At 37.4% G+C, this 13,038-nt stretch overlaps 1 protein-coding gene across 11 annotated transcripts in view; it reads left to right on the top strand.

The window, feature by feature from the left end:
• Apc (APC regulator of WNT signaling pathway) overlaps positions 1 to 13,038 on the top strand; it is a 151,348-nt gene that overhangs the window by 96,447 nt on the left and 41,863 nt on the right. For all 11 annotated transcript variants that reach the window (XM_029564132.1, XM_008834315.3, XM_008834316.3 and 8 more), the window contains 2 exons: positions 3,118 to 3,201; positions 10,628 to 10,732. In XM_029564132.1, the coding sequence (XP_029419992.1) occupies positions 3,118 to 3,201; positions 10,628 to 10,732 (189 nt within the window). The remainder of the gene's footprint in view (positions 1 to 3,117; positions 3,202 to 10,627; positions 10,733 to 13,038) is intronic.

Below are 13,038 nucleotides of genomic sequence, written 5' to 3'. Positions count from 1 at the left end.
TATCAGCTTAGTTCACAGGATAGAGTCCGAGTAGTCCAACAATAGCTACACCACACTGGAGAGGCTGAGAATCTGTAGTTGCTCAGTCCACAAGGCTGGATGTCTCAGTAGTCCCAATCCGGTGCTGAAGGTCTGACAAATTCCAAAATATCAGCTAGTCTTCAGTCTACAGCAGCAAGACGAACTCTCACCAGCGAGAGAGAAGGCAAGCCGCAAAAGGCCCCGTGACCCGTGTTCTCCTCTGCCTTGGTCTTTTATACCGTCTGCTCAGAAGGTATTCTACAGCAGCAAGACGAACTCACCAGCGAGAGAGAAGGCAAGCCGCAAAAGGCCCCGTGACCCGTGTTCTCCTCTGCCTTGGTCTTTTATACCGTCTGCCATCAGAAGGTAACGCCCACATTTAGGGTGTGTCTTCTGGCTTCAGATGATCCAGTCAAGAAGATCTCTTTCATTTCAGTTAATCTCAGATCAAATCAAGTTGACACCTAGGATTAGCCAGCACAGTAAGTAAGTGTGCACCCATTGCGTAAGTCAGTGGAAGTAGAATACTCCCTCTGGTTCCCTGCCTGGGTGGAAGAAGCAGGAATGGCCTTGGCAAGGAACTTCAGATGACCCGAGGCCACTAGAAGAGCATGTTGGATCCCATTTATAAAGGCAAAAGTGGATAAAAGTGCAAATAAAATTAAAATGAAAGTTTTTAAACAAGTTTATTAAATATCAGGCAAATTTTTTATTAACTTGAAAAAAATAGAGAAATAATGAGGTTATATTATCGTTTCAATCATTGGCATGGCTGAGGTGCTTACTGTCTATTATTTAGCTTTATTTTGGAGGCTCCACTATAAATGCAAAAGGAAAATTAAGTAAGTGGCATAATAACTGTACACTATTTTTCAGTTAGAAAAGAAAACACCAAATACTTGTTACTCTTAAAATATTAATTTTATTGTTTGACAGTTTCATACATATATTTTTTGCTCATGTTCACCTCCATTATGTTCTCTTCCCTTCTCAGTCCCTCTGGATCCCTTTTTATTCCCAACAAATTCCTCCTACTTTGGGGGTCTTTTTTCTTTTTCTTTTATGACCCACTGAGTTTATTAAGAATAAAGTGACCAAAGTTAATATATTTTTTAAAAACTCAGTAGCCACTTCTAAGCAAAAGCCACCAATTTGGAAAAATGAGTACAGGACTAGAGGGGTGGCTCAGTAGTTAGGAGTACTTGCTGCTCTTCCAGAGGATCTGGACAAACAGTACCTCAGGTCTTCAGGTTCCTCATCAATAAAGTATGGATAATAATAAACTGTAAAATGTATTGAATGAGTTAACACATGTAAAGTCACTGAGAACCTGGCACATGGGAAAAAGTAAACACTCGGTATTATATCTTCATTTATGTCTTATGTCTTTAAGTAAACTTTTACAGTATTATCATAAAAGTCTTAACTATCTCTCTTTGTTGTTGTTATAAATGAAATTTTCTTTATTTATATTATCAAATTATGTGTGATAATCTAAGTTCAGATTGCTGGATATTTATCTCAGTAACTTAAGACTCTTGGATTTTCTGTATGGTTATACTGCCTACAAATAATGAAAAAAATTTTTCTCTTTTATAGTCCATATAGTTGTTTTGTTTTCTGATTTGTTATGTCAAAACTTCCACTTGTCTTTGAATGCAGGCAGTGACAGAGGTCCTGTCTGTCTTGTTTTGACTTTAAAGAGAATTCACCTAAAAATTCACAGTTAAATATCTGTTCAAAGTTAAGGAATTATCTTCTAATTGTCATTGTTGAAAGTTTTCCTAAATATTAATATTCTAATTTTATATTCCCTGCATCTGAGCAGTTTAGTGCCAATTTTTGAACATGATGTCATAAATATCACAGATTGTCATAAGGAAAAGGAAAAGTTTCTACTACCTCTTTCTTCATGTTTGTGTTGAGAAACAGAAGCCCAAGTGATGCATAGGAAATCCTCCTCTTCAGTGACATCAAGGCATTGCAAGACTTCAGAAGTAGTTAGCTTTTGCCAATATAGAACTGGAGTGTTAGAAAAGGAATATTAGCTGCAATTTCCTATTTTATCCTCTGAATGTAGGAAGCCAGTAATTGTGTAGTTTAGACCCTTCTCTAAAGCTAAGAAATATTTACCATTTATATAGAGAAGCAGTTATTCATCTTTATAGTACCTTTAGATTTCTTATCAAAAATATAGACATTCTGTTAGTCTGTTTGCATTATATTAATTAGCTATGGTAAGATTTGTTCAAGAGTATTATATACTCTGAATTTATTAGAATCATAGTAGAGAATCATCACATTTGAAATGTTAAATAAAGGAAAACAGATAGATTGATGTTGTGGGGTGGGTGGCACTGCTTTGAGTTTTTCTGTGCTTTGCTTATAATTGTAGCAATAGGCATTTTTATTATTCATTGGAGAATATATGCTCAGAAGTCTTTTATTGATGGAAGAGATGGAAACCAGCTTTTCTAAATCAGTTTTTCCTTATTGAAACAATTTTATAATATGCGAACTATAGAATTATTACATTGAATGGTACATTGCACTTATTTTTAAACTATGTATTTGGTTGTAACACTGATTTTTAAAAATAACTTCAGTCTGCAAGGTCTTTATATACAAAGAGATTCAGGTTTCTCCCTGTGATCATTAGGGGGTTTTTTGTTTTGTTTTTTTGTTGTTTTTTTATTGTTGTGACAGAATACCTGGAAAAAAAACAACTTAAGGGAAAAGAGTTTATTTTGCCATCAGTTTGAAAAAGGAAGACAACTAGGCCGGGCATGGTGGCGCACGCCTTTAATCCCTGCACTCGGGAGTCAGAGGCAGGTGGATCTCTGTGAGTTCAAGGCCAGCCTGGTCTGTATAGAGAGTTCTAGGCCATCTGTGGCTATAGGAAAACCCTGTATCAAAAAGACCACACCCCCCAAAAAGACTTGACCTGACCCCAGTTGTCATTAATGTATACATGTGTAAGTGCTTGCATAAAAATATTTGTCATAGCCCTAAGCTGTTAAATGGTAGTTGTAGTCTGATTATTTATACTAGTATTTTTAATAAAGACATCTAATTTGCTTTCTTTTTTTATTTTAGCGACGAATAGCCAGAATCCAGCAAATAGAGAAGGACATACTTCGTATACGACAGATTTTACAATCCCAAGCAACAGAAACAGAAGTGAGTAAATTGCCCTTTTTAGTTGATACATAATTAGCTATTCCTAGAAGAGAAAATATTTACAATTAATGTGACTTCATTGAAATGTGAATTGTGTCTCCTGAAATTAAATTATCAGAAATCTTGACTATTTTGTCTTCCATATAATTTTTCAGCTGTTCTTTATGCCACTTCAGCTGCCAGTTTATATATAATCAACTACCTTAGCTATCATCACCCTGTAAGATTTTTCTTTATGTGTTTTCCATAGTAAGAGAATTGATCCTACATGTTTACTTGTGCTTATTCCATAATCTGCATTGAAATGACAGTAAAAAGTTAAATGAAAACAGCACAAAGACCAGGGAAAGTGGTGTAATAAAAATGGAGGTACTACAAGAGGACATCTGGTTACAGTTGCTTGACTTAACATATCTGACAGAATGCACAAAATGGAGGGGGGTCTAAATTTGATTAAGATCTATTATATGAAATGCACAAAAACTCAGAATTTTTTTAAAATTGAGTTGCTAAAAATCCATTCAGTAGATTGTAACTATTAGAGTATGTTGTGGGGAATAAGAAATGAAACCCAATGTATATCATCGTGGAGCCCTAAAAGGTTTCAGGCTGGCTATTCTAATCACCTGTGGATAGAAGAATTAAAAGGGCTGAAAGCCCCATTCTTTGAAGGTCTGTTAAAAAGCAGATGAGCCTCTTAGCCAGGCATGGTAGCACATACCTTTAATTCTAGCACTTGAGGCAAGGGGAAGGGAGGGGCAGAGGCAGGTAGATCTCTGCAGATCTCTGTGAGTTCAAGGCCAGCCTAACCTCTCCAAACCCCAACACAACTGAGTGGCCTGCTGTTTCTCTTTTCCAGTCCTAACAAAAGAGAAGTAAACCCCCACCCCTCACCCTGGAAGGAATAGGGTTTTTGTGAGCCTAGTGTAATTGAAGTTGGAAAGACCATATAAAAACTGAATTTACTTAATGCTGAAACTTCCACTGTCCTCCAGGCTTATCATCTCTAAGGCAGGCTTCGGAAAGGAACTTCTCTAAGAAATAGAACCCAAAAAAGGGAGCCAAAGATACTTAGGTTGGAAGATTAACCAACAGAGCAGTCCAGCTAGCCCATTACAGGGTCACTGTAGCTAACAGGCTCCATTCCTCAGGTGTAGCTTCATTTAAAATGTTCATAGCTAGCCCACTCTTAAATGTGGATAGACACTAATGACCTAGACATTTTAAGGTTTCTGGAGATAAATACGGAAATACATAATTTCTTTCAAGAAGATGAAAACTTCAAAACGATAGCTGCAGTTAATATTCTTAACAAGAGCAAGGTGGTGGTACATGCATGTAATCCAGCATTTGGGAGGTGGAGGCAGAAGAGTAGGAGATCAGGACCAGCCTCAGTACTTGAGACCCTGTTTGAAACAGTCAACAAAATAAAAATATTCACAGCAGTAAAAAATGATGTATCCATAAGGTAAGAAAAGATAACACAAACAGAACACTGAATTGTTTAAAAAGAGCTCATGAGAATTAAGATTATAACAGAGATTAAAAACTTAGTAGAAAAGTTAAAAGATAAATTCTTTATAAAGTTTAACAAAGGCAGTGAGATAGAAAATAGAAAGATGGACAGTGTGATGGCTCAGTACACAAAGACTCTTGCCATCAGGCTTAAAGATCTGAGTTCAGCTCCCCCAGGACCCACATGGTGGAAGGAGAAAACTGACTACTGTGGTTGTCCTCCAGCCTTCACTTCATCACTGTGGCACGCACACGCACACTAAGTTAAAAAAGAAGGAAAGATAAAAATCGGAATCATTCTAGGAAGTTTCAATAGCCAAATGGCATTCTACAGGGCTAGGAAGAGGGCTCCATGCATAAAAGTTCTTGCTGTACAGGCCTGGCAAGCCTGGAGCCCACAGAAAACTCCAGATGAGTAAGGTACATCTGAGATCCCAGCCCTCCTACTATGAAATGGAAGACATCGACAAGAGACCCATCTGGAAGCTCAGGGGCCAGCTTGCCCAGAGTACTCAGCAGAAAAAAGAGAGGCCCTGCCTCAAAACAAGGTGGAAGGAGAGAACTCCCAAAAAGCTGTCCTCTAATCTCCACAGGCACACCATGGCACAAGTGCACGTGCACTCATATAATCAATCATGCAACTCACATAATCAATCAATGAGTTCCAGAAAGAGAATAGGGAAACTAAAAAGGCAAAAATCATCATTAAGAATAAATTAAAATTTCCCAAAACCAACAGTTACAGTTTTCCCCCAAAACTGGTTATTCTAATATCTGATACCACAGAAGAAAATAATCTCACACCAAAGACACACTGTGGTAAAATGTACATATCACTGGCAATAAAATGGAAATCCTGGGGCTAGCAAGATGGCTCAGGTGTTTGCTGTCAAGCCTGACCACCTGAGTTTAATCCCCAGAACCCACAGGGTAGAAATCCAACTCCCTGAAAATTGTCCTCTGGCCTCCACACACACGCATGCACACACACTCTAAATAAATACGTACATAAATAAGTAAATAATTTTTGAAAAAGGAACATACTAAAAACCTAGAGAAGAAAGAGAAAACAAATTTCACACAAAGGAACAAAACTATAAATACCTTCAAATTTATAAGCACCCAACACTGGAGTCAAAGAAACAAGATTGCAGGTTCTTAAAACTTTCAAAAATTATTTTCTGCTCTTTTGACACCAATTACTTGAAATCCCCTGTGTAATCGACAATTCAACTACATGGGAGTCAGTATAAGATCCCACAAGTAGAATTCGTAATCATTTACAAGACTACTCCCATTTCATATATTAGCAACAAGTTTTGAGTGCCCCAACTCAAGTTTTGAGTTCCACTTGGCTGACTCTAAATTCCATGCCAGTGACTATACACAGTGCATTTCCATTCTGACACCTTCCAGACCCTACAAATTAAAGGCAGAGTCTTTAACCACCCCATATCATGTGCTGGTCAGTTATCTTAGTTTTCCCTGATGCTTCCAATAAAGTACCTGAAACAAAGAGTATCTTGGCTCACAGTTCAAGGTCACAGTCCATCATGGTGGGGAAGTCACAGCAACAGGAGTCTGAAGCAGCTGGTCACACTATGTCCCCAGTCAAGATACAGAGAAAGGTAAATGACTGTGCTCAGCTCACATTCTCCTAGCCCAGCAAATGATGCCAGCATAGGTGATTCTAGAGCTCATCAAGTTGACAGTTGAGATTAACCGTCACATAAATAATTTTTTGACTTCTCAAAGATACCTACTACACTTCTTGTCTACCGACTTAGAAATTCAGGCCTTCCCACACCCACCTCAAGTTTGATAATTAACTAGAATGGCTCCAAATTGACTAAAAGCTCTGTCCTTAGGAGCCTGCTTTTGTACACAGCAAAACCCAAAGATGCCTCAGAAATGAGATGAAGTAACAGCACATGAAAAGATGTTTACTCTTCCCTTGTGGACTCTGAGCTCATAATCACTCATTTTCCAGCACCGTTAGAAGTTTATTTGGGGTTGTGGATTTGTGGGGTTTCATTTATATTCAGGATTTTGTTTATATTAGAGAATGTAAAATGTTGCAACCACTTGAAAATATTTGGCAGTTCTTCAACACATTAAACAGAGTTATAGTATAACTCAGCAATCCTATTCCCAAGTATCTAAGAAATGAGGTCATTCACCTACATAAAGGTTTTTTAACTTGGATATTCTAGCAGACTTACTCATTGTAGCCCCCAAATAGAAACAGTGCAGATATGATAGTGTTTTGTGCTACACTTAAAATTGGATACTATTCTGCACTGAAAGTAATTGTTCCATAATTACTAAAGATATAATATAGTATGGATAAATATTAAAAACCTACTAAGTGGCCAGATTTAGTGGCACACACCCTTTATCCCAACACTCAGGAGGCAGAGGCAGGCAGACCTCTGTGAGTTCAAGGCCAGCCTGGTCTACATAGCAAGTTCCAGGCCAGCTGGGGGTATAGGGAGGACCCCCCCCCATCTCAAAAAAAAAAAAAAAAAAAACCTATCCTGGTTTGTTTCTTCATTGCTGTGAGAAAATACTCCGACCAAAACCAACTTGGGGAGGAAAGGGTTTATTCAGCCTACATCTCCCAAGTCACAGTTCATCAGGGAGCCCAAGGTAGGAACTCAGGGAAGGAACCTGGAGGCAGGAGCTGGAGCACAGGCCATGGAGGAATGCTGCTTACTGGCTTGCTCTCCTGGCCCCTGCTCAGCCTGCTTTCTTATGCAACACAGGCCCACCTGCCCAGGGGTGGCACCACCCACAGTGGGCTGGGCTCTCTCACATCACTCATCAAGAAGATGCCCTTCAGACATGGCCACAGGCCAGTCCAATAGAGGCAATTCCCCAATTGAGGCTCCCTCAACCCAGGTTTGTCAAGTTGACACTAAAGCTATCCAGCACACCTACTAAGTAAAATAAGCCACAAAAATCTGTTTGTAAAATTCCCAGAAGACTGGGGGAATGACTCAGTGGATAAAGCATTTACCATGCAAGTGTGAGGACCACAGTTAGGCCACCCCCTCCCAGAACCCTCATAAAAAGCTGGAAGGTTTGGTGGCCATTGGTAATCCCAGCACATGGAAGGCAGAGATAGGGGATCCCCAGGGCAGGCTGGCCAGCTAACCAGAATTGGCAGACTCTGGGTTCAGTGTGAGACTCTACCTCAATATGTAAAGAATGATCTCTAGGAAGACACCTGATGTCAACTTCAGACCTCCACATGCACATACAGGCATGTGTGCCCCCCCATACACACATGTGCACACACAAAACATTAAAGAGAAAAGTGTCCAGAAAAGGAAATCTATAAGGACACAGCGTAGCTAGACATGGTAGCACATGCCTTTATTCTCAGCACTTGGAAGGTGGAAGGAGGAAAAAAATGTTTTTCAAAATAAAATGAAGTAGATTAGTGGTTGCCTGATGCTGTAAGTGGCAACACAGATTAACTAAAAATGATAAGAAAAGACTTTATTAGAATGATGATAGGGCCAGGCATGGTGGTGCACGCCTGTAGTCCCAGCACTTGGGAGGTAGAGGCAAGCGGATCTCTGTGAGTTTGAGGCCAGCCTGATCTACATAGCAAGTTCCAGGACAGCTGGGGCTACAGGAAGACCCTGTCTCAAAAACACCAAAAAAAAAAAAAAAAAAAAAAAATGATGACAGTATTCTAAAACTAGGTTATAATGATGCATGGTAAAATTACTGAAAAATCATTTAATTGTACACTTAATGGGTAGATTTTGTAGAAAATTTTGTGAAGCTTTACAGCAAGTATAGGCATGTAGAGACTGTTAGGATTGTTCTCTACTAAAAATCTGCAACAGCGTCTTTTGTCTGCATAGTAGTAGTAATTTTGGACAGTACAAGTGAGCTTATAGTTTACAGTCAGTGGTCAGATAAAGGGAAGTAATTAAAGAAAGAAGGAGGAAAGAAAATAGAGGCAGTACAAGGCAACTCACAGATTGAACTCCAGAGTCCGGCTGCCAGGTTGTAACTCCCACCTTTAGCATTCCCATTTACTACATGTGGAACCGAAAGCCAGCTCCATAGGTTCAATCTGCCTCTATTTCTTTATAAGGGAGATAATAATAGTGATTCACAGCCTTGATATGAGGATTAATAAATCAATATGTACAGCAATTATTATCTAATGGACATTGTTAATTTTTGGGGTTTGGTGGGGTTTTTGGAGGGTGGGGGTCTTTCCAAGACAGGGTCTCCCTGTAGCCCCAGCTGGCCAGCCGTGGTGGCGCACGCCTTTAGTCCCAGCACTCAAGAGGCGGAGTCAGGCGTATCTCTATGAGTTTGAGGCCAACCTGATCTATATAGGGAGTTCCAGGCCAGCCGGGGCTACAGGGAGACCCTGTCTCAAAAAAGGCCAAAGAAAAAAAGAAAAGGCAAATTCACTAGCTCATCAAAATCAGTACATTTTTTAGCCATCTTTTTGTTCTACTCACTCCCCTCCTTGTACTTCAGCTATACCATGAGTCTTTGGTGTATAATAATAAGTCACTCTTCTTCCTACCTCAGGTCCTTTGCATATGATCCTCTGTTTACCTACACACTTGTTCTCCCCCACCTTTTCTTACTTTACTATTTTTAAACTTCTCGTTCAAGTGACACTTCCTAAAAAAGCACTTCTTCACATCCCTATGCTTTCCTTTATAGCACCTTTTGACTTTCCTTCTAGCACTTGTCAAGGTTTTCATTTCTTTCATGGATAGTATGTCCACCTAGAGTAAGTTTCAAGTGGTCATAGAACAATGGCTGGTTTTAATAGCACTTTTTTCCTGGTGTCTAGTAAAAGCAGATAGTAATATTTCTCTGCAAATACGTTAACATCTTTGCTTACACTAGTGTCATGTCTTTATGGTCTTCATGGTCTTTTAATTTTGTCTGTAGGTTGACTTTGTATATTTCTGCTGGTAGATTTTATTAAGTTTTATAATGTGATTGTCATATGGTACTGGTTTTTTCTTCTGCTTCTTGATTACTAAGTGTTGCCTTCCTTTTGCTTAGATATAACTTACCAGAAATAAACCAGTAAAGTGGGAATGGTGTATGTAAATGAGGTTTTAAAGTCACATTTTCAAATGGTTTATGGAGGCTTAAGGGTTAAAATAGTATTCAGGGGAACCATTTTATATTATGATCCACTTTTATGTCAGATTATTAAAGCATAATTTTATCTTATAATTTTCCTAGAGCAAACAAATTGGTGTTACTATAAAAGATGGTGAGAGATTATTTCATTTCTTTGACTCTGCAGTGATGTTTTAACAAAATGACTGCTTCATACTATCTGTTCTGAAATGACTGCTTTTACTAGATATAATCTGTCACTTTTATTTCATATCACAGATGGTAGTTACATTAGAAAGGTTTTCTGATTTATTCATTTTCAATTTTGAAGAGCTTGTCATTTGGTTTCACATGACATTGACAGAAAACATGCATATATTCTGTGTTTAAATATACCTACACAGGGGCTATTTGTAAGCTTAGGTGTTAGTTTAATTGCTAAATTTTCAGCTCCATTAAATGCCAGAATCATGCTGTACAGAAAAGACAGTTACTTGTTCTAGTCAGGTTATATTCCTGATAGTGATATGAGCACAGCTGGTGGAGGATGGTCTTTCTGAGTCTCAGAAAAATCCTTTGTCTTGTGCAGCTCTAATACTCGGGGGACACACTTGGCTTTCCTCTTATCGAGGTAAGTCGACTGGTAGCCATGCTGGAGGTTGGAAGTGTAGCATGTAGTTCTGTGCCATTGTCGGCCTGTATAATTGATTCAGAGCTTTAAAACGAAAAGAAGCTTTGAGCTATAAAAGCATACACCATTTTTGTATGTAATGATGCTGACTCCATTTGACAGAGGTCATCTCAGAGCAAACATGAGGCTGGCTCCCATGAAGCTGAACGGCAGCATGAAGGGCAAGGAGTGGCAGAAAGCAACATGGCAACTTCTGGTAGTGGCCAGGTAAATGAATTATTCTATCATATTTTCAAATCAGCTATTTAAATATTCAAAAATGGGTGTGGAATGGGATGATCTGTAAATCTTGTCTTTTTCCTCAGAATGCCTGTCTCCAGAAGCATTCAGCATCAAAGTACTGTCATTTCTCCTCACTGTTAACTATAATGCTTCTAAATTTATAGGGATATTTTTATAGCTCCAGATTGTGTTTCTGTGTTAGTCTAAAATGATTAGTATGAGTAGAGGTTTTGAAAAGAAGCTTAGTTATATATGTGATTGACCTAGTTATTGCTTGCATCAGAATAGTTTTGCTCTTTCTCTAAGGTACTTATAAAAAGACATGTTTATTTTTTTTATTGTCACAAGATCTTTTTTATAGTTCTTAATTTCTGTTGTTTCAAGATTACATATATCTAGAAATCCAAATCTTACTTAAAACAGTGATCTGATGCTCATGAATAATAAGCTAACTAACTTAATAACTGTGTTATTTTTACCATTTGTACAAATTGTCACCAATTTTCTAGTAGTAATTATTAAAATAATGGGATAGAACTTTTCATTGGAGTGTCCTATATTCCCCCAATTTTTCACTGAATTGCCTCTAAGATAATTTTTCTACTGTTAATAAAAGATTACTTTAGTCTTTCTAGATTTGTTTTGATATTACTGTTCATGTAAAAAAGAATATCCTTCTATTAGGTCATTAAGATGTATACCTTAAAATACTTCGTGCCTAATTATTTGAAGTCCTTTCATTGAACTAAAACTAAATACTTCATTAACACTAGTTAGCATTATACAGGAAAACTCTTTAGTAAATTAGGACAAAATATTTATATTTAAATAATGTGTTTGAGTTATTTCTCTGTCTTATTGTTTAGGGACTTGGAAAGCTATATATACTCCTACAGTGTAGAAGGAAGAAGCATTCAGTTTTATTTGACAGAACAGTTGTTTTGTGCTTCAGGTCACATTCTAGTTACTGTGTATTGTCTTACGTCTCCAGTCAGTGATCTGTAATAATTAGATTATATGCTACTACATGACAAATAAATTCTAAGTCTGTTATACTCACTATCAAAAATGAAGAGTGTTACAAATATGAAAAGATTAGTAGAAAATTTTTATAAAAATGAACTGAGCAGAGAAAACCATAAAAGAAGTATCAGTAGGTTTCATAAGAATGTGAACAATTGAAATGGAGAAATGGCTCAGCAGTTGAGAGCACTTGCTGCTCTTACAGAAGCCCAAATTAAGTTCCTAGCACCTACACTGGGTGGCTCACAACCACGTGTAACTCCATCTTCAGGGGATTCAATACCTTCTGGCCTCCACAGGCACCTGCATTCATGTGTGCATGTGTGTGCATGCACACACATGCACACATGAATACATAAAAGTAATAAAAAAAAATTTTTTGTTCTTAAATATTTTTTTTAATTTTTAAAAATTATTTATTTAATAACAACATACTTAGAAGAAGCATATCATTAAAACAGCATTGACATATTCAATAACAATTTTCTGAGCTAAGATGCATCTCTTTCAAAATTGGCTGTAAATTTTTAGGCTTACAGTTGAATTAATGCGGTTATACAATATTGTACTCAATAGAAACCCTATAAAACATAAAAGTGAATGAGGTTTTAACCTTTAAAAAATATCTCCATTTCATTATTAAAATACACAGTTTCATACAGAAAAATTCATTTTCAATGCAATTGACATTAAGATATTTGCACATGCATTTCTAATCTCTATATATCTGATTATTACTAGTCACACTCGGTTACTTTCTGAGATCCTTGGCACCTGAGCATGGATATAAAGTCATCAGGTAGATTTCAACGGTAATGTTTTTCAAATCTACTAATTATTATTTTTAATCTTTTTTTATTTTTAATAACTACTTGATTAGAAGAAGCACTTCACTACGAATTTAACATATTCAGTAACATACTCCAGAGCAATAGTACATCTCTTTCACAAGTGGGTGAAAGTTTCTAGGTTCACAGTTGAATTAATATAGTTATATATTATGGAACTCAGTATAAGCCCCATAAGACATAAAATTGGATGAGTTTTTAACCTTTAAAAAAGATCTCCATTTCATTTTAGAATATATTGTTCCTTGCAGAAAGATTCATTGTTTTTGCTACGAACACTGAGATGTTGGCACATGCATCTCTAATCTGTATGTATTTGATTATTACTAGTCATAATTGGTGGCACTTGGACCCTTGGCGCCTGTGTATGTCTATAGTAATCGGGTAGATTTCAGTGGTAATGTTTATCACCTCTACTAA

Source organism: Nannospalax galili, unplaced genomic scaffold (assembly GCF_000622305.1).
Source record: "Nannospalax galili isolate Female #2095 unplaced genomic scaffold, S.galili_v1.0 scaffold856, whole genome shotgun sequence".
NCBI classification, from domain to species: Eukaryota; Metazoa; Chordata; class Mammalia; order Rodentia; family Spalacidae; genus Nannospalax; species Nannospalax galili.
The sequence above is the reverse complement of the archived record's forward strand: the minus strand, read 5'-3'. Positions and strand labels throughout refer to the sequence as shown.